General features: G+C 61.9%; 2 protein-coding genes across 3 annotated transcripts in view; one reads left to right on the top strand and one right to left on the bottom strand.

Annotated features, from left to right (window-relative positions):
• The window catches only part of Pax7 (paired box 7), an 86,589-nt gene that overhangs the window by 31,164 nt on the left and 36,151 nt on the right, over nt 1-19,274 (bottom strand). For both annotated transcript variants that reach the window (XM_046469160.1, XM_046469159.1), the window contains exons 5-7: nt 8,043-8,242; nt 2,084-2,249; nt 998-1,191 (exon numbers count right to left, since the gene is read on the bottom strand). In XM_046469160.1, coding sequence (XP_046325116.1) covers nt 998-1,191; nt 2,084-2,249; nt 8,043-8,242 — 560 coding nt within the window. The remainder of the gene's footprint in view (nt 1-997; nt 1,192-2,083; nt 2,250-8,042; nt 8,243-19,274) is intronic.
• LOC124110079 (collagen alpha-1(I) chain-like) lies at nt 3,827-12,003 on the top strand. The gene is made up of 3 exons (XM_046469161.2): nt 3,827-4,038; nt 5,661-5,791; nt 9,700-12,003. The coding sequence occupies exon 3, from the start codon at nt 9,760-9,762 to the stop codon at nt 10,993-10,995; it is 1,236 nt and encodes a 411-aa protein (XP_046325117.1). The 5' UTR covers nt 3,827-4,038; nt 5,661-5,791; nt 9,700-9,759; the 3' UTR covers nt 10,996-12,003.

Raw genomic sequence — 19,274 nt, forward strand, 5'->3', positions numbered from 1 at the left:
TTGGCTCGGCCCTTCTTTCGTGCCAGGCTGGGTGCTAGGCGCTTGGATTGGTGAGCAGGTTGGTGCAGGTTGGCAACCGTCTTTGTGTAACGGGGGCTAAACCAAGGCTTGAGCTGCACAGCAGCTTGAGGTCACCCCAAGAAGGCAGAGCGAGGATTTCAACTCACCCTGAAGCCCTCCCCCTCCCCCGCAGCAGCTGTTGGGATCCGTTTGTGTCTGGTGTCTGCTCCCCACAGACAGGCCTGGGCGTCCCAGCAGGTGAGAGACAGAATAAACCCAGACGGCTCTGCCCCTCCCCCACGGGGACCTGGGAGCTACTGCAGCTACAGAAACGAACCCATCGGTGCCTCAAATTCCCTGGGACTTCTGGCACCATCGACTCCTGTTCCTCAAACCCACCAAAAGCCACCAGGAGCCCAGCGCCATCTCTCTGACTCCATCCCAAGCAGGTCCCAGGACCTCTCCGAGTGACTAAAGCAGCAACCAATCATAGCGAGTGAACAGAGTTCTGAGACCCAATCAGAGTGCAGCTCTGAGTCCAGAGCCTCATCTGCAATTCTCTGCACCCACAGGGGGTCCTGCCTCCCAAGGACAGGTCACTCCTGGTGGGAGGCAGGAGATGCAGCCCAGGTGGACCCAGGCACCGTCCTGAACAGCATGAGGTGGAGGGGGCAGGCCAAGGGCAAGTGCACACAGTACTGTTTCGGTTTCTGGACGGCAAGACAGTGGAAGCCCTCCCTCCACACGCAAGTGGGCAGCTCGAGAAGCTCACCCAGGGCCGAGGACCGCGGCTACCCCAGTAAGTGGGAGTGGACGGAACAGCGCCACCCCCCGCTGAGACTCTCAAGATCCCCAACAGGCAGGGGGCTCACGGAGACCAGTGAGTTCTCAGTGACACCTGCTCTCTCCGTGGAGAACCAACCTGGGCACCCAGGGCACCCACAGCTAGGCCTCAGGTGTCTGGTGATGGCCTGGGCAGAGCAGGGGGGCCACCTACCTGAGGAGACAGGCCGTTGCTGACGGGGTTCATGTGGTTGGAGGGGGCCCCCGGGTTCATGAAGCTGTCGGAGTAGCTGGAGAAGCTGTGGCGGGCTCCGTAGGCAGAGCTGGTGTCCGCGGCTGCGGCCAGCCCACCCTGGTGCATGGTGGACGGCGGGAGGGGCTGGGGCCGGTGCACGGTGCTGCCCCCATCTGTGGAGAGTCCCCAGAGAATCCTGAGCAAGGGACCTTGCCCTGGAGGCTGTGCCTCTGAGGGCAGGAAAGAGCCTCCTAGGAGGAAGGCCGGCCATGAACCTCTTCAGCCCAGGCTCACCCCTGGGGGAAAGCGGCCACCTTCTCAGGTGACTTGGGAAGGGACACACTGGCTCCTGAGCAGGACACTAGGGACGGGCCAAGTCTTGACTGACACCCTTATGCCCAGACGTCCTCTCTGCAACTGCATGCTGCTCTTGTTGCAGGTACACAGCAAGTGCTCCATAAATGTTAGCTAGACTGAAAGTCACCCCCTGTGACTCTAATCGGCTCAGACTTGGCCTGTTCCTGTATGTGAGCATCGGCCACGTGCCAGGGGCTTCCACAGGCGCTGTCCCAGGGCCACGAGGTGAGAATTCGATTCTCATTTTACAGATGACAGCACCAGTCTTGGTGGGGTTGGGGACTCATGCAAGGTGACAAGGCCAGTGGGTGGTGGGACGAGGGTTCACATGGCTTGACCCGGAGCCGTTTCTGTTCCTAGCTGTCGGGCAGCTACACGGCTCTGTCAGGGTCCCTCTGTGCAGCCCTTGTTGGGAATGCAGAGTCTCGGGCCCGCAGCCCAGCATGTCCCCAAGATGCCCGGGACCCGTGATGGAAGGGATTTGGAAAGCTCTCTTCCAACAGGTGCTCGGAGGTGCCCAGCTGAGCCTCCTGGAGGGTGGCCTCTTGAGCCAAGGATTTCAAGGGCATGGCGGGGACTTTTTTGGCTTAACAGTGTGTGCACAGGAAAGTCCACAAGTGGGACAACCTAGAAGGGACAACCCCTGTGAGCCAGAGGACTGGAGGCTCAGGTGGCCGGGGAGGGACTCGGGGCGGGCCGCACGCTCACCTTGGGAGATGGTGGTGGTGGGGTAGGTGGAGTCCGGCAGCTGGTAGGGGGGCAGCGTGGGCATGCCCGTGGGCGGGAAGCCCCCTGGCAGGAGGTGGTTGAAGGCTGCCAGCTGGTTGGCTCCTGCCTGCTTCCGCCAACGGGCGCGGCGGTTACTGAACCAGACCTGGGGGAGGAGATCGGAGATGGAGACCACCGACTGGAGCAGCTGGAACTAGTCCCCACCCCAGCCACATCCTCTGGCCCAGGCAGCGTCCTTCTCCAGGGAAGGACGGCCCCCGTCATGCAGACCTGGACGGTCTGTGGGAGGATTTCATAGGCAGGACCCCCTTCAGTCCTCATGGCCAGTGAAGAAGTTCTTATCATTGTCCCCATTTTAAAGATGAGGAAACTGAGACTCAGAGAAAATGGGTAACTGGCCACAACAGGGTAAGTCGAGGCTCAGACCAGCCTCTCGGCCGGTGATCACCCCACGGCTGCTGCGCCAGCCCTGAGGGTGCAGGTAGCCTGCCGGCCATCCTTGCCCATGTTGTGTGTACCCGACCCTGTGCTCACTTTACAGCAGGGGAAACTGAGGCTCGGAGAGGTCACAGCTCGCTCAAGGCCACCTGCCTGCAATGGATCTAGGTTCCAACTGAAATCAGCCTGGCTCCAGGGCCGGCTCGCCTGGGTTTGCAACTCCTTAGGACCCAGAGAGACAAGGAGAGGGTGGTGGGCTGCTTCGAGGGCTGTCCCCACCTCTGGGCTCGACACCTGCTGCCCCCTCTCACCCCAACGCCCTTCCTGCAACTGGTTCCTTCAGCTCAAACACCCCTCAGTGCCGACTCCCTCACTTCTCATCTAAGGTGGGTTCAGGGGGCTCCCCACTCCCCTCGGGAGGTGCTCAACAAAAACATTTACTGAGTGAAGTCACGGTGGGCAGACGGGGAGGGCGGCGGGCTCTGGTGCGTCTCTGCTGGGCGGGAGCCACAGGGCCCAGCTGGGTGCAGGTGCTCGGGGCCCTGACATGGCTCTTCTCTAGGTCCTCTCGGGGAGCAGCGGCACTAGAGCAGAGAGGGCTCCACCCACTTGGGCCAGGTTGGAGGGAAGGCAGCCGCCTCCTCAGCCAAACCAGGTCCCTCTGCTCCCCAGCTTTGTGGGCACCAGGGGCATCCCAGGGGCCTCCTGGGCTGGGCTGGACCTGGACCCTGGGAGGAGTGGGCACTGGCTCCCGGCTCCCAGCCTCCTGGAGAAGGGTGGGGACGCTGGCTGGAGTCAGTCCACCTGGAGGCCACGGGGGGACAGATGTCCAGGTCGCAAACAGCCTGAGCCCAATGCCCCGCCCACTTCTCTGGGCCCTTTGGGGCTTGGGGAAGGGCGGCCTCCGTCAGGTGCTAATGCGTCCTCCTCTTGTCCTGGGCCCTCTCTCCTACTCGCTAATCTCCCTGTCCAGCCCAGGAGGGCTTTGCAGGTGGCAGTTCCTGCAAGACTTCCGCCGTGTTTGGTTTCCACAGTGCTTGTGTCGCCCTGTTGCTGCCCCTTTATGGACACGCTGCACGCGTTTACTTTAAAATACGTTCATTTTGCTAAAGGAAGTAACACAGCAGAGAACGTGAGCGTGGCAAGAGCCTCTCGGACACGGGGGGACGGTCACTGACGTTTGGGCGGCGGGGCGTCCTGGTTTGTCACATGTCCTGGTCTGTCACGGGGCTGTCCCCTCCTGCTGGCTCATCTTTTCCTCAGATCAAAGTGCAAAGTGGACTGGGAAGCAGCTCCCTCCTTCCCTTCCGGCCCCTTCTCTGCTCCTTTCTCCGCCTCCCCTCCCCCTCTCGACCTCCTCCTCACCCCTGACAGACCCCGAGCACAGACATGGGCAGCCCGTCCTGGTCCTGCAGCTGCCCTCCGCCTGGAGTAGGACCCTCGAGCCAAAGAACCACTGCTTCCCTGTGCGGGGACCTCAGGCAGCTGCCTCGCAGGTGTGTGAGGAGGCCGACTGCCTCCCCGGGGCTCAGGAGGACCCTGTCGGGGAGAGGGCCTGCCCCTTGTCCCTGGGACACCGCCATCCCACCGGGGTCCCCACTTCCCACCAAGTGTGGCTTGATGGGTGACAGCAGGCTCCCCGGGGCCAACTGCTTGGGTTTGGGCCTTGCCCTAACCTCCAGCTAAGATGGGGACGTCTGTTGTCCCTCCCTCTGAGCCTCCACCTTGTGACCATCTGCAGTTCTGGACCCCTTGAGGGCACTGGTGACATACAGCATTGTGCTGTCTGCCAGAGACACGTGAAGTCACTGAGCTGAAGGCTCCTGGCCAGCGTCAAGTGCGAGGTGCCCGTTTACAGGCCGGAGGTGGGGACTCCCGGGGGGGGGGGGACAGTCGAGGTGCCAGCACCCACCCAGAGCCCCTGACCGGGGCTGGGCTCTGGGAAAGCAGCGCTGGTCTTATGATTCTTTATTCTTTTTTGTGGCGCTGGAGACGGAACCCAGGGCCTTGTACATGCCGAGCACGTGCTCTGCCACCGAGCTGCACCCCAGCCCCAGCACCTAGCCCAGGAGCGGGCACAGTAGGACCATCTTGCAGAGTTGAATTTCACCTGATCTGTCTCTTAGTGTTGCCCAGAGGAAAAGAACTCGGGCAGAGACTGAGCCCAGCACAGCCACGTTCTGTGTGGCCAGGAAGCTGTGTCCCTTAGCTACACCTCAGTTTTCCTGTCTGCAGTATGGACAGAGGAATGACCCCTCACCTCCTAGGGTTACAGCGAGGAGGGGTGGAGACGCTGCAGAGTAGGGAACGTCCTGCCTGGCACTGCAGACGCGCACCGTCACCTCACTGTAAAGCTGTGACCGTCACCTCACTGTAAAGCTGTGAGCGGATTCAGTGCAGGTTGCGCCAGGCCGGGTGGCGCACGCCTGTAACCCCAGTGGCTCAGGAGGCTGAGGCAGGAGGATCACAAGTTCAAGGCCAGCCTTGGCAATTTAGCAAGTCTTGCTAAGCAACTCAGTGAGACCCTGTCTCTAAATGAAATACAAAATAGGGCTGGGGATGGGGCTCAGGGGTCCAGTGCCCCTGAGTTCAATCCCTGGTACCCCCTAAAAAAAGACTCCATGCAGGCCTCTAATCAGCCAGCCCTCGGGGCCTCCAAAATGGCATTTCTGTTCAGCTGACAGCAGGGTTCTGAACCGGGGCCACCGGGTGCCCGCTGCTGCCCTTCCCTGAAGGGTGGGAGGTGCTGTGGGTGACCTCGGGACCCAGCAGCCCCTGGGCCTCTGTTTCCAGAAGAGATGCTCAGGCTCCAGGGTGACGCCACTGATCTGTTCGCCTCCAGGGGAGAGGCAGGCAAGGCTGGGCCGGCCTCCAGCAGCTGAAAAGTGGGAATTCCTCAGCGTGGTCCTGGGTCCCTGGCCTGCATGCCCTGCCCCTCCTGTGGCTCGGGCTTCCTGCTGGCTTCTCTATGGCCAGCCCAGAAGGCTTCAAGGGGGGCTCCTGACTCCTGGGGGCCAAGCTGGGGGGAGCCCGAGGGCAGGAATAGCCGGCTCTCCCCACAGCTCCTGACTCACCCTCCTGCAGGAGGACCTTGACCTCCTGCTTCCCTGTTTACTAGAATGGCGGCCCATGGCCACGGGCACTTCTGCCTGAGGAATCCCTGTCTGGTGGACAATCCTCACTCAATGATGGCCAGAGGGACAGACACGGAGCCACAGGGGCGGCCAGCGCTGGAACTGCCAAGGGCAGGTGGGCTCTTCATGATCCAGCCCCTCTGGGCGCCAGGCGTTTCTTAATAGATTTTTATTTTTTTTTACACTTAATCATTTAATCCCAGAACGAGGCTGACCCACTGCTCCTGCCTCCACGGTGCAGAGGAAGAGACCGAGCGGAGAGCGGAGGGGTGGGGATGGAGCTGGCTTCCGGTTCTGACTGCACCCCGAACCCGTCCACTGCCCACCATGTCCACCCAGGGCCACGGGGATGAGACAGGATTGGATTGTAAAACCCCAGAACCACAGATTTAGGATCAGAGACCAAGACCTCAGAAGCACAGAGCCAAGCCCTGCGCCATGGGGCATGCCTGTAATCCCAGCCCCTCTGGAGGCTGAGGCAGGAGGATCACAAGTGGAGGTCAGGCTCAGCAACTTAAGGAAACCCTCAGCAACTTAGCAAGACTCTGTCACAAAATAAAAAATAAAAAGAACTAGGAATGTAGCTCAGGGATAAAGCACCCCTGGGTTTAATCCCCGGTACCTAAAAACAAGAAGCTCAGAATCTAGAGCTCAGAATCTCGGGATCGCTCTCTAGGTTCCCGGGTCCGCTGGACACTGTGCTTTAGCTCGAACACTTCTACAGATGGGGTCCCCTCCCCTCCCCAGCATCCCTGGTGGTCCACAGTGAGAACCCCAGAGCTTCCAGAAGGCGTCGTGGTCACTGAGCTCCGTCCCCTGTCTAAGATGGACACTAACTCTCTGGAAGGGAAAGTGGCCTGCCCAGGTGTCCCAGCGGGTCAGAGGCGGGACCCACAGGCTCGGGAGCTCTCTCCCTGTGGACCTTCCTGCTGGACTGGAGCGGATGCCCTGTTGTCCCTGGTCCCTCCACCCTCGGGCTCCGAGCAGCACGGGCTTCAGTTCCCTCGGGCTACAGGGTCTTGATTTTGTTTTTGCGGTGGACGCTCAGCCTTTGTTCCTTCTTCAAAAACTCAACATTTTTGTTTCTTTTCTCTCCTAAGAGACCCTGGGGGCTAAGGAGCCCCTGGAGGTCACAGCCGGTGGCAGGAGCATGGCAGGGAGCAGTGTGCCTGGGCTCCCCGCTCCTCCACTCCCAGCCCCCGCCCTCCTTGGACCTTGAGTGACACCTGTTTCTAGGTCCCCTGGGCCCATAAGAGCAGGGTCCTGACAGCCAGGCCATTTCACAGGGAGCAGGCAGGCTGCAAGGTGGCGGGAAGAGCCCGGCCGGACGTGGGAACCAGAGGCCCCAGGAATGCGCTGCACAGCTGCAGGGATCAGGCAGGCCAGGCCGGGCAGGCTCAGATGTCCCCCTGGCTGGGAGGGGAAGGCAGAGCGCTGCCCCCCGCTGGGAGTCAGGCTGCAGGCTCCAGCCAGGGTCTCCCTGATGGTCTGAGTCACCATCTCCTCCGCGTGGAAAGAACGTGGGCGTTGGCACCACCAGGCCCAGCCAGCGGGGTCCAGCTCCGTGCCCGGGGGTGGCCGCTTCCCTGGGCCTGTTTCTGTCCCTCGGGCTTGGGGGCTGTCCAGGCTGCACGAGGCCACCTGTGAGGAGTCGCGGGCACTGCAGTGGGCACCCAGGGGGTGCGAGGAAAGCTGGTCCCCCCGCTGGTCACAGCCCCAGCAGCAGTCAGGGGCAGCCCCTCTGCAGGCCCACTGCCTGTTCATTAGGAGCTAGCCCAGGAGTGGTTCCCACTGAAGCCACTTGTCACCTCCTGTCCTCTTCCTCCTCCACAGCCTGAGCCCTGGCACTGAAGGACATCTGTAGGTCTCATGTCGGAAGTCCAGGGCCCAGCCTGGGGACATGAGGCCACCCCCTCCCCAGGGCAAGCCTGGAGCCCCGGGCTCTGGCCCTACCCCGCCCCTCCTTGAAGGCCTGGGGGGGACAATCCAGGTCTGGGGTCTCCCTGCCCTGGCCTGATGGGTCACACCCACCTGCCTGGCCTCTGGGGCGCTTCCCACACGGGAAACTCGCGACCCATCTGCGGAGGCCAGGCCTGCTCAGAAGTCCCCTCCCCACGGTCCCCATCAGAGACCCGCAGCTCAGTGCCCTTCCTTCTCCTTCCTCCGCCTCCCTCTTCTTCTTTCTGTCCCTCCATGTCCCCTCCCCTTGGGCTGTCCACCTCGATCAGTCACATTGGCTGTCCACGCACTCTGCTCCAGGCGCTGGTGGCATTAATCACTCACCTGGTCCCCAACGCCCTGTTGCACCCCCCACCCCCTCGCACTGACCTTGGCCTCCTCGGAGCCGGGCCCTCGCGTCCCCTCACCTGCACGCGGGCCTCGGTCAGCTTGGTCCTCTGGGCCAGCTCCTCGCGGGTGTAGATGTCGGGGTAGTGGGTCCTCTCGAAGGCCTTCTCCAGCTCCTCCAGCTGCTCGGCCGTGAACGTGGTCCGGCTGCGGCGCTGCTTGCGCTTCAGAGGGAGGTCGGGTTCCGACTCCACGTCTGAGCCCTCGTCCAGCCGGTTCCCTGCAGCGGGCGAGAGGGGAGACCGCGGGCCCGTGAGGCGGAGGGCGGGTCTGCAAGGAGCCACACGCGCCCACCTCTGAACACTCACTGAGGACCGGGTCCCTCCCGAGCAGGGAAGGATGCTGACCGCTGCAGGGTCTGTGGGAAGCAGCCTCCATCCCCGGCCCCAGGAGGCTGGCTAAGCAGTTTCTGGCAAAACCATTTTTTTTTAAAGCTAATCCCCCATAGTTGGGCATTTAGATTATTTCCACTCGCACGGATGGATACCCATGACATAAGGCTCAGGGGGTGGTTTCATGGTGAAATACATTTGTCAAAATTCACAGAAGTATATTCTCCAAGAAAGGGAGGGTTTTGCTGCATATTAACGACATCTGAAAAACCGACTTTAAGAAAAAAGCAAGGTACAAACCGGTGGGCAGAGATCAATTCCGCCTGCAGAAAAGCACGCACAACCCTAGGACCCAAACCCGCACAGGCGCCCACCCCGGGGCCGGACGGCGCTTTCTTTGTTATACTTGTATTTAGGTGTTTTAAAATGATGATCGTTTCAACAAGACTGTTGTGGGGTTTTGTGGAAATATTGCAAAAACTAAGAGAAGGAGGGGCGTGGGGGAGGGGGAGGTGGGGGAGAGTGGAGGGGGCACGACTGACAGTGCACCTGACGGTCCTCCTCCGGCTCCTGCTCTCCCCCTCACAGGCTCTACCGGGCCCCACAGTGGCGTGTGGGAGCTCAGACTCCTGCCTGCCTCTGCTCTAGGGAGGCTAGCTTCCCGCGGGCCTCAGCTTCCCTACATGTAGCATGAAACGTTGGGACTATGTGACTTCCACAGGCAGGCCCTTCTGGGACACTCCCAGATCTCTCAGTGACCTCCCAGCCTGGAGGAGGGGACCTCACCTGGGTGATCTTGGTTGGGCCATGGCCCCCACCTCTTGACTCCTACTAACTTCCACCCTGGAGCCTGGAGGTGAGTGAAGGCTTTGGTTTCCTGTGCAGAGAGAGCAGGAAGCTGGAGCCAGCTTGCTCCCCGGCACTGGAAGGGGCTCTCAGGCCAGAAATCCATTTCTGCCCCAGTTGCAGCCTGGGGAAGCTTCAGGAAGGGCTTGATCAAGCTTCCCAATGGTTGGGGCTGAGGCTGAACTGGCTCCCCACCCCCACTGATCCCCTGCCTCTTGCCCATTTCTGACACTGTCAAGGGGGTGCTAGCAGGGAGGTCCCTAGCCAGGGCTCAGAAGCTCTGCCCCACCCACCAGGAGGGCCTGTGGGCAGCGTGGGGGAGGGGCTGGTGAGAGAAGCAAGCAGGGGAGCAGGAAGGTAGGGGGGCAGGGAGAGAGCCCTGACGTCCTCCTCCTCCGGCTGCTGCTCTCTCCCTCTCCTCTTTGCCTCTGTCTTCCTTCCTTCCTCCATCTTTGGAGTCCCGGAAAACACCCTGAGTTTTTATTCATTCCCTCACCAGACGGTTTACTGAGCATCTGCTTTGCCTGAATGGACACGGCGTCACGGGCCCACACTACAGATGGGAGAAACTGAGTCACAGAACCTCAGAGGGGAGTGTCCAGGCTGTCAGGGTCCCCTCGGCACTCGGCTGCGGTCCCACCTGCTCACCAACTCCAGGGCACACCCTGCCGTGCCCAGCTCAGTGACGCCCGGGACCCCACGAGGAGCGACCCCCCACACACACGCTGGAAAGCAACGGAAACAAAGAGGAGCTCGGCCCCTTCGACGCAGAGGAGGTGAGGGGACGGCGGGCAGAGGCCACGTTGCTGAAGGGCACGGTGGGCGGTCCACCCCGTGCTGCCCTGCAGGTCACTCGGGGAAGGGGGCAGCGTCCACCTGCAGCCCAGCTGCCTGGGGCAACATCCTCTGCTGTGCCCTGGGTTCCTTCTCCCCGTCCTTTACCTCACCCGTTGGGAAGTCGTCCCTGTGCCTTACTGACCACTGCCAGGCTGTCCCCAGCTGTGACATCATGCCATACACCCAGGGAACCAAGCCAGTCCTCCCTTCACTGCTGAGGGCAGATCTGGGGACAGGGCCGACCCCTCCCCTGCCCTTCACGGCCCGGGCTGCCAGCTGCCCGGCCCCCTCTGACACCGAGAGCAGACGGCGCGGGTCCAGCTGGCATCCCGGCCCCTCCCTGGCACCTGGGGCTCAGAGCCAGAGACGACTGATCCCAGGGACTCACGCCTTGGAACTCGCTGCGGGCCTGACTCCTGATGGGGACAAGGAGGGCGAGCGCGGCTCTGAAGGAGGACCTGGCGGTGGCAGGTGGCCAGGGATGCAGGAGTGGCACCCGTGCAGGGACCCTCAGGCTCAGGCAGGACAGGGATCAGGGTTGTCAGAGGCGAGACCCCGGCACAGATTGTCCTCAGAGCCGGGAGTCGGAGGGCGGTCCCCTGAGGGAGGGGCACAGTCGCCCTGGAGGGAGCCCAGGCTAGTGGCCCAGGCTGCGCACAGAGCCTCGGCGGTGACGGGAGGCTCTCCACCCACGCTGTGCCGTGTGGCCGTCCTGGCCGCGTGTGGCATCTGGAGAGCCACTGGAGAGCTGTTTTCCACTGGGCTTGACTTTGTTTCCGACCTGCCTCCCACACCTCCCCTCAGGGCAGGGGCAGCCCTGGGCCCGGAGCTGCCCGCAGGGACACTCCAGGACACTGAAGGCCCGGAGCCGGCACTCGGGGCTCCCGGGCAGGAGCGCTGCTCTCCTGAACAGGGTTTCCACGGCGCTTCTGTACAAAGTAAAGCCCTAAGGAAATAACAGCAGACTATCAGGCTGTGACCAAAACTGTGACAATGACCAAATGACCCACATCTGTCTCAGGCAGAGGCGCCCAGTTCAAGGTGCTTCCGTCCACTGCCCAGGCTCAGTGCCTCTGCCCCACCCCGTGCCTCTGCTCTCCAAGATCCTAGGCCCACCATGGACCTCTGCTCTGGTCCCCTGCCCCCCAGCTCGCCCTCCCTGGATCAGCAGGATCTGGGGAGCCCGTGGGGCCAGAGAGACCCAGACAGCAGCCCAGGCGGAGGAAGCGAGCAAGCCCACAGGTCCCCGCTGTTTGGGAGGATCTGGAGGACACTGTGGGATGATGTGTTGCCATAACAACTCTGGGGATGCTGAGAAGGGACAACAAGACTGTCCTCCACCCGCAGAGACGCAGACACATCTTAGGAGAAGGGGACCACAGTCTATATGTGACTTCAGTCCCCTGAAGGAGAGTTTCCACCCGCTCCCCGGCCTCGCAGGGGATGAGACCCCCATTTGAGGGTGTGGGGGGCTTCTCTGTGCTGTTCACATGACAGGTCTATGAAGCTGGGACAACTGGCTCTTTTTAAAATAAGGAAACCGGGCGCAGTGGTGCACCTCTGTAATCTCAGTGGCTCAGGAGGCTGAGGCAGGAGGATGGCAAGTTCAAAGCCAGCCTCAGCAATGGCAAGGTGCTAAGCAACTCAGTGAGACCCTGTGTCTAAATAAAATATAAAATAGGGCTGGGGATGTGGCTCGGTGACTGAGTGCCCGAGTTCAATCCGTGGTACCCCTGCCCCCCCCAAAAAATAGGAAAACCAAGGCTCAGAGAGGTTCAGTCACTTCAAGGAGCTCACACAGCCCCCATAAGACCATGGAGAGGGATAGTGAGGAAGGGACTGATTGGCAGGAAGCGTGACAGCCTTGGGGACCTGATAACTGGGTCCTGATCTCTGTCTTTCCTTTGCTGTGTGGCCTTGGATAAGTCTCTTCCTGTCTCTGAACCTGGGTTTTCTCAGCTGTAGAAATGAGGATAAAAGCACACCCCTGCCTTCGGCACTGGATGGCTTTGGGGGTGTAATGGAAAACAGTCTTCGAGAATAATTTGGAAGAGAAAGGACACAGGATCATTACTGTTGATGATGGTGGTAACGAGGGTGGTGACGGGGTGGGGTGGAGGGGCGACCGGGCACAGCAGGGTAAGAAGGAGCCTTGACTCTGCTTCTCGCCTCCACCTGCCTGGCGCCCTTCCCCCTCCCCGCCCCCAGGAACCCTTTAGCCTCTGAGTTAAATTAATCAACAGGATGAAGTGGGATTGGCCGCAGAGAGTCCTGCTGACGGGGGCTGAGTCCTCCACGCACCAAAAGCCAGGCGCTGAGCAGTCAGCGTGGGGTGGGGGCACGTGGGGGACGGACATGGGAACGCATTCATTACGGGCGGCCGAGAGGGGCCTCCTGGTCAGCCCGGCCTTTCCAGCAGCTGAGGGTAACGTCCCTAGGGCCAGGCCCTGGTCTGAAGATGGCCCGAGACAGGGCAGGGTGCAGGACACAGGTTCCTGGATCCTGTCTCTGCCGGGAGGCTGGGGAGGCCCCCGATCTCGCAGGGGGAACAGCTTCCCCCGTCAGAAGCCCCCAGTGTGACGGGGGTGTGGGGGGGTACCTGGGCCTGAGGATTCCCGGGTCAGCGGTGGAAAGACTGTTTCCAGGTGACCTGGGCACAGGACAGGCCTCCATCAGCAGGACACCCAGGTGACCTGCGAAAGCCACCGAGCAGCCTGAGGACGGAATGAAGGGCAGGGCCTGTGGTCTGGCCAGGCTGAGGGTGGGGTGCAGCCCGGCAGGTCAGCGACGGCGGATGTGAAGTTTCTGGGGTGATGCTCAGCTACCCCCAGACCCTGCCTCCTTCAGAGCCCCCGCCCACCTCTGGGAAATGGCTGCCCACTGCCCGGTGGGCCAGGAAGCCCTGGCTCTGCCAGGAGGCCCCACCACCACCATGCGGCCCAGTGTCCAGACACTCCGCCCCCCGCGGGCCTCCCTGTCCAGCTCTGGCTTCCTTAAACGGAAGAGCCAGGGGCTGTGACCACAGCTCCCTCTGCTTCAGGGTCGCCCCTGCCATGGTGGGGGGGTCCTGCTCATCCCGGGCAGCCAGCTCAGGGGCAGTCTGCCCAGCAAGGCCCATCCCCGCGGGCTCAGGGCCTGCCCTTGGCTCTCAAAGCTCACCCGTGGGTCAAGGCGCTGCCTGACTGTGACTGTGGTCTGCGGGTGTCCCGGGCTGGGGGACCCTGGGGCTCAGTGGGCTCACTCCTGAGTGCAGCCGGGCGGGGCGACAGCGGGGTTCCTTCTGGACTCACCCCCTGCAAATCAGCCCCCTGCACGTGGGCACAGCCCTCTACAGTCACAGCCCTTCACTGACCCGACGCCGGCCTCCAGAGCCGCTGGGAGGGTCGAGCTGGCAGCCGAGCCCCATTTCACAGGTGTCCCCTGGGGTCCCAGGCTGGAAAGGAACCCCAGCCCCCAGCACGCCCAGCCCGGTGACAGGGTGACAGACTCGGCCACTGCCAGGTCCCTGGGTGATGTTGGAGTCCATTTCTGCTCCTGAAAACCAAGGTGGCCTCTTCCCACCCCCACCTTGCCCTTGGCTCTCTCTCTTGTGGAGGAAACCAGGCAGGAGGAGGGACCAGTCCCTGTCGCCCCAGGTCACAGAAGCCAGCACTGGCCGAGCCTGGGGTCCGTCACAGTCACCCTCCAGCCCTGGCCCTCGCCCCAGCCCCCAGCCCGCCGCCTCCCGCCCGGCTTTTATTACAGTTTAACATGGGCCGCGCGCGGGCTGCGCACAGAACGAATCACATAATAGTTGATATGCGTTTTAATCAAGTAATTCGGGCAGAGCCAGAGCCGGCGAGTGCGGCCAGCCTCCCTGAATACCAAGCAGGCCTGGGCGCGGCCTCGGAAGATGGAAAAGCCATTTACAGCCCAGCGGGGGCCGTGTGGCAGGCCTGCCCCTCCCCAGAACCGCTCAGCTGTGACAGCGGCTGGCCCGGCTCGGTCCTGTCTGCAGGGGCTGGACCCGCACAGGGGCAGGCGAGGGGCCTGGCACCCAGAGGCAGGGACCTTCCCTGTTAACCCCCGGGGGGCTGAGCGCGGGGACAAGGGCCCCTCCGGCCTCCTCCTCCACCCTCGTTTCCCTTGGGTGCCCACCTCAGCCCTGGGCACTGCCAAGCATCCGTGAGGCCCTTTCCTCTCCCTCAGAGCCTCTCGGGCACCCAGCTGGGCACCAAGGCCAGGAGCCTGGGAACGAGGCCCACACCCCCAGCCGGGCACTGCCCTGCAACCACGGGCTCTGCACGGTGCGCCCTGGCCGCTCTTGGCCTGTGGGTTCCTGCAGCTCGCAGCGGCCGAGCCGGGCAGCAGAGCCGGGCACCCCGACTCAGCGGGCAGGGCCCGTGGACTCCGCCAGAGAAGCGGGTCAGAGCAGGATCCGCACTCCTCTCCGCAGCTCGCGGCACAGACGCACAGGCCGAACGCTCTGTTTTACTGTCCCCAAGACTCTGCCACCAGCTGCCACCAGTACCCCCTCCAGGAGGGTATGCGCCCTCTCGGGGCCTCTGCTCCCTGCTGAGTCTCCTGTGCTCACAAAGGGGACCCCTGAGTATCCGCTGCACCCATGAGTGAATGAACCATGGGACGAGTGAGTACCTCAAGGACCCGGGACCGCACTGGGGACCCTGAAGGCGTCCCCAAGGACACCCTCTTCCATCTGAGGCACAGCTAAACTGTCCACACCTGATTCACCTCGCATATGTCCTGGGCACCCACTCTGTCCCCAGTGCTGGGGAGTCAAAGGGGAAATTGGCCCGGCCAGGCCCCCCCACTGAAGCGGCACAGCTCCTGCACCCAGGCAGGGGTCCCAACCAGGTGGAGAAGGGGAACAGGGGGCTCTCGAGCCGGAGGAGGGTCTAGACACGGGCCCCCGAGGGCCGTCCTGGGCAGATGGAATCTCCATCAGCCCCTAGGCTCTGCTGCCCTCGGAGGCCCCACAGCCCCCTTCCCTGCCCCTCCCTGGAGAAGCTGGAATGTTCTGTGCCCACTGGCATCTGGGGACTCCATTATCCCCAACCCCTGGGTCAAGGTAACAAGGCAACCCGCTGCCCCAGAGGAGGAAACGGAGCACAGTGTCTGGGGACGGCCCAGGGCCACCCCCCAGGGCCTGGGTCCTTCTCCGAGGTCTTGAGCTGGGGCTCCCCGCCCCTCCACTGGGCGCTCAAGGGGCTTCCCAGATGGCAAAGGGTGAGACCCTCCCGGCTAGCATCCGAAGGGTCCGAGGACCCAGAACCAGACCCCTGGCCTGAGAGCCTCCCAGGGCAGGGACGCCAGGGGGGTGCAGAGCCACCTGGCCTCTGCCTGACCTGGATCCTGTGCTTCTTCCCTCTCCCAGCCCCCAGGCAGGAGCTGGAACCCCCAGCGGCCACACTGAACCCTCCCTCCTCCGGGAAGTCCCATTCAGCCCATCAGTTTTAAGCTCTGAATCTAAGGTAGACGATTTGCACCCCCAAAATGTGGGGCCCCGTGTGGGGCATGGTAAGATCATGGCCCTGGGCTAAGAGCATGATATTGACCTGAGGCGCCAGAGAGCGCTGTTTATACATTCCTGCCAGGAAGGGACAGACCTGGGAAGAAGGAAGTAGTACTACTTAAAATGGTACTGTGTAGTTATGTGGCCAAAACTCAGAGGCATGTTTTCTCAGGACAGATCCAGAGCTTGGTTTTCTGCACTGAGTTGTGAACTAAGCACAGATGGGAGAGAAGACATAAATGTCAAGGGCGGGAAACATCTGAGCCAAGGGCACTTGGTCAGGGAAGACTTCCTGGAAAAGAGAATTCTTATCTAAGGTTCACCCAGCTACGGCAACTGGCTGAGGCAGAAGATGTCCTGAGCGTCCTGCCAACTCAGTCGCTTTATCTCATTGGTGTCCCCTGCAGCTACTGCGGGGCTTGGGAAGGGGGGATATTTTGGGGCAGGAACTAGCCCACTGTGTGAGGAGCTCAGTTCAACATCAGCTACAGGCTTCCTACAGCTTAAGATCATCTTGAAAATAATCGCCCTTTCATCCCCTTCCTCCCTGGGACATTTCAATCACTCGCTCCCTAAGTCGCCCGGCAAGCAGAGGGCCACCGCCGGGCCAGGCAGAGCAGAGCGCACAGCGCTGGCCACTCAAGACCCGACCACCGGGGCCTGTCACAGAGGTGTGGCCAGGGCAGCACTGGGGGAGAGAGGGGAAGGACAGCAGCTGTGGTCACAGGGACCCGGCTTTCTCTCTGGGCCTGCCTCCCTCCAGCCACGGAGGCCGGATGTGTCCCTGAAGCCCGGTTCTGGTCACTTCCAAAATGAGGGTCGTGCTGGGAGTGAGAAGGGGGGCAGGAGAGGAAAACCGCGAGCAGAGGCTGAGCTCCAGACCCGTCGGTGACAGGGACCAGGATGCCCAGACCCTGCCTGACCTCCCTCAGAAGGGAAGTCGGGGGGCGGGGTCCTGGCACTTCCTGCTCAGTCTCCAACCTGCCACATGACCTGGGGCACGTCCCTCGTCCAAATGGACTCTCCTTCCTCCACGGGGCCTCCCGCAGGTGCCCGCTGGCCACAGGGATGGGAACGTGGAGAGGTGCCCAGTGACAGCCAGCCCCACGCTCAGAGGACGCTGCGGGTCCACCTGGGGCTTCCTGAGGATGGGACTGTGTGTCTTCTATTATCCTGGGTGTTACTCCAGGCAGGGCAACTGGGAACCGTTCTGTGGTTCCTAGAATTAAGAACATTCTAGAATGTTCAAGAACAAGTCCCTAATCGGAACTGCAGCCATCGGTTAAATGAAGGAGCCACGGACGGACCTTGGTTGTGACAGACGGAAGCACCAACCCGAGCTTCCCAGGGCCACAGCTTCCCTCCCAGGGCTGCGAGCTCCCTCCGGCCGCACTCTGCCTCTGTGACAGGTGGCCCAGCGACCTGAGGCGGGCAAGTCCAGCAGAGGGTTGGGGAAGGCCGCCGTGTGCCTCGCCCCGGGGCAGCGCTTTAACGCGCAACCCTGCCCTCGCCCAGGGAAATGAGAGCTTCGCCAGGAACACCCGCCGCTGGCCGTGTGGTCACCCCCTGGGCCACCACCTGCAAAGCCACTGGCTGGAGCTGTGCCGCGCCTCCCGCTGCCTCCCAGGGGCAGGAGGATGGAGGGGACGGCTGGCGGGTGGCGGGGCAGGCAGACTGGAGGGGAAGCTCCTCTCCAGCACGGGAGGGTGGATGTGGTAGGAAATAGATGAGCAAATATTCCAAAAGAGCTAGAACACAGCATTCTGATGTCCCCGTGCAAGGAAGTGACAAAAGTCCAAGGGAACAGATAGATGTGCAGTTTAACACCCAGCCACTCGGGAGGCTGAGGCAGGAGGCCAGCCTCAGCAATTTAGCAAGGACTTAAACAACTCAGTGAAACTCTTCCTCAAAATAAAAAATAAAAATGGCTGGGGACGTGGCTCAGTGGTTAAGTGCCCCTGGGTTCAGGGGGTACCAGGAGGTCCCCCCCAAAAAACAAGTTCTGCCTGTGTCCCTGATCTGATCGTGGCACACCGCATGCCTGTCCTGAGATGCCCTGCCCAGCCCCCAAACGTGAACGATTCCTAGGTGGCCATTAAAAGTTAAAACGTATTTTAAAAACTTAAAAGAGTCACCGGAGAAGTGCCCCCCAAATGCCCCCAAATGGACAAGAGAACAGTTGCCTCCCCAGAGGGTCCAGGGGGATCCTGCGAGCTGTTAGTAAGACGTCGGGTTGGGGGGCTTCAGGTTGGAACCCTGAAATCTGCCTCTGACTTCACCCCCGATTCGCTATGAGCCCAGTCTAAACCCTTCTCTGAGCTCCATTTTCCCCATCCCTAAAAAAAAAGGGACTCCCCTGGATCTCTACGGGGACTCCCCTGGATCTCTACGGTTGACCTGGGAGGGGACCCCGGGGTGCACCTGATTAATTCATCTACTTTATCGCCAGAGCCCAGTACCCGGCACACAGTAGGGCTGGCTGTCTTCTTTCAGTTGGGGGCCACGGGACACCCCGAGGTCATGGGGGCCGCCCCCACCCTCACATTCCTCCTGGGGTCTGTCCTGCTTCCCCAAGTCCCCAAGCCCCGCCCCCTCCTAGGAGAAGCCCCGCCCTCCTCCCCCTCCCTCCTCTTCCCCTCCCTCCCCGGGACCAGTGGGGGGGGCCCTGGGGTCTCCTCGAGGTCCGGCACCGGGCGCTTCCCCGGGGCCCCTCCCGGCCTCTCCCCCAGCCCCGTGCTGTCACCCCGTCCATCTGGGCGCGCAGCCCTCTCCAGCTGGCCGGCCGGCCGTTCCCAGGCAGAGCAGGTCCACGGTGGAAGGTGGTGGAAAAATGTGGACAAATTTCTGATTTGCAACACTCTGGGCGAGAGTTCATTGCCATTGTTTGAGGCGCGGATGGCGGGGGGCGGCCGAGGAAAGGCAGAAAACGAGCAATTTTATGGCCATAAGGAGCGACTCTAATGGTGATTTCTGAGGCGCTGGACCATGGTGGTTACTTAGCCAAATGACGCCGCGGCCGGGCAGCGCTTACTTCTTAATTACTGCTGCGACTTGGGTCAGCGCCGCCCCTGCCCCGGGGGGGACCGGGTCCTGAGCAAACACGGGCTTGGAGCCGGGTCCCAGGCTGGGGGGCAGCTGGGAGGGCCGAGGGACCGCTGTCACCTGCCCCCATCCAGGCAGGGTCCCCGGGCCGCGGTCCCTGCCCCTGCCCAGGTGCCTGCCCCCCAGGAAACCAGGGTGAGAGGGGGTGAAAGGAGCCCTGAACTCGGGGTCACTTCAGTACGGTAACTCGGAAACTGCAGATCTGCTGTAGGCCACGTGGCTGGGCCAGGTCCTGAGCCAGCTGGGAGAGAGGCCACAGAGAGCCACCATCACTGTCTCTGGCTTCCAAAGCTATTCGCAAAAAAGCAGCTAAGGGCTCAGGTGGAGCTGCCCAGCTGTGAATCCCCAAGGAACCCGAAGGGCAGGGCAGAGGTGGTCAGTCACCTGGGCTGCGAACATGGCCTCTCTGAGCCTCAGTCTCTTCATCTATAAAAACAGAGTGGAACTAAATAGTCCCCGCTGGGCTCTAACGTCTCAAGATTTTGTAATTAATTCTAAGAGGCTGTCATTGTGCTGTTCCCAGAGTTGGCAAAGGTGACCGGCATGTGCCCGTGAACACTCTCGGCTGATTTTCTAGGTTGGCTTCTGCCCCGTGAAGCAGTAATGGAGGGAAGAGGAGGTGC

The sequence above is a fragment of the Marmota monax genome, unplaced genomic scaffold (assembly GCF_021218885.2).
Source record: "Marmota monax isolate L192 unplaced genomic scaffold, Marmota_monax_Labrador192_F-V1.1 WCK01_AAM20220418_F8-fsc00008, whole genome shotgun sequence".
NCBI classification, from domain to species: Eukaryota; Metazoa; Chordata; class Mammalia; order Rodentia; family Sciuridae; genus Marmota; species Marmota monax.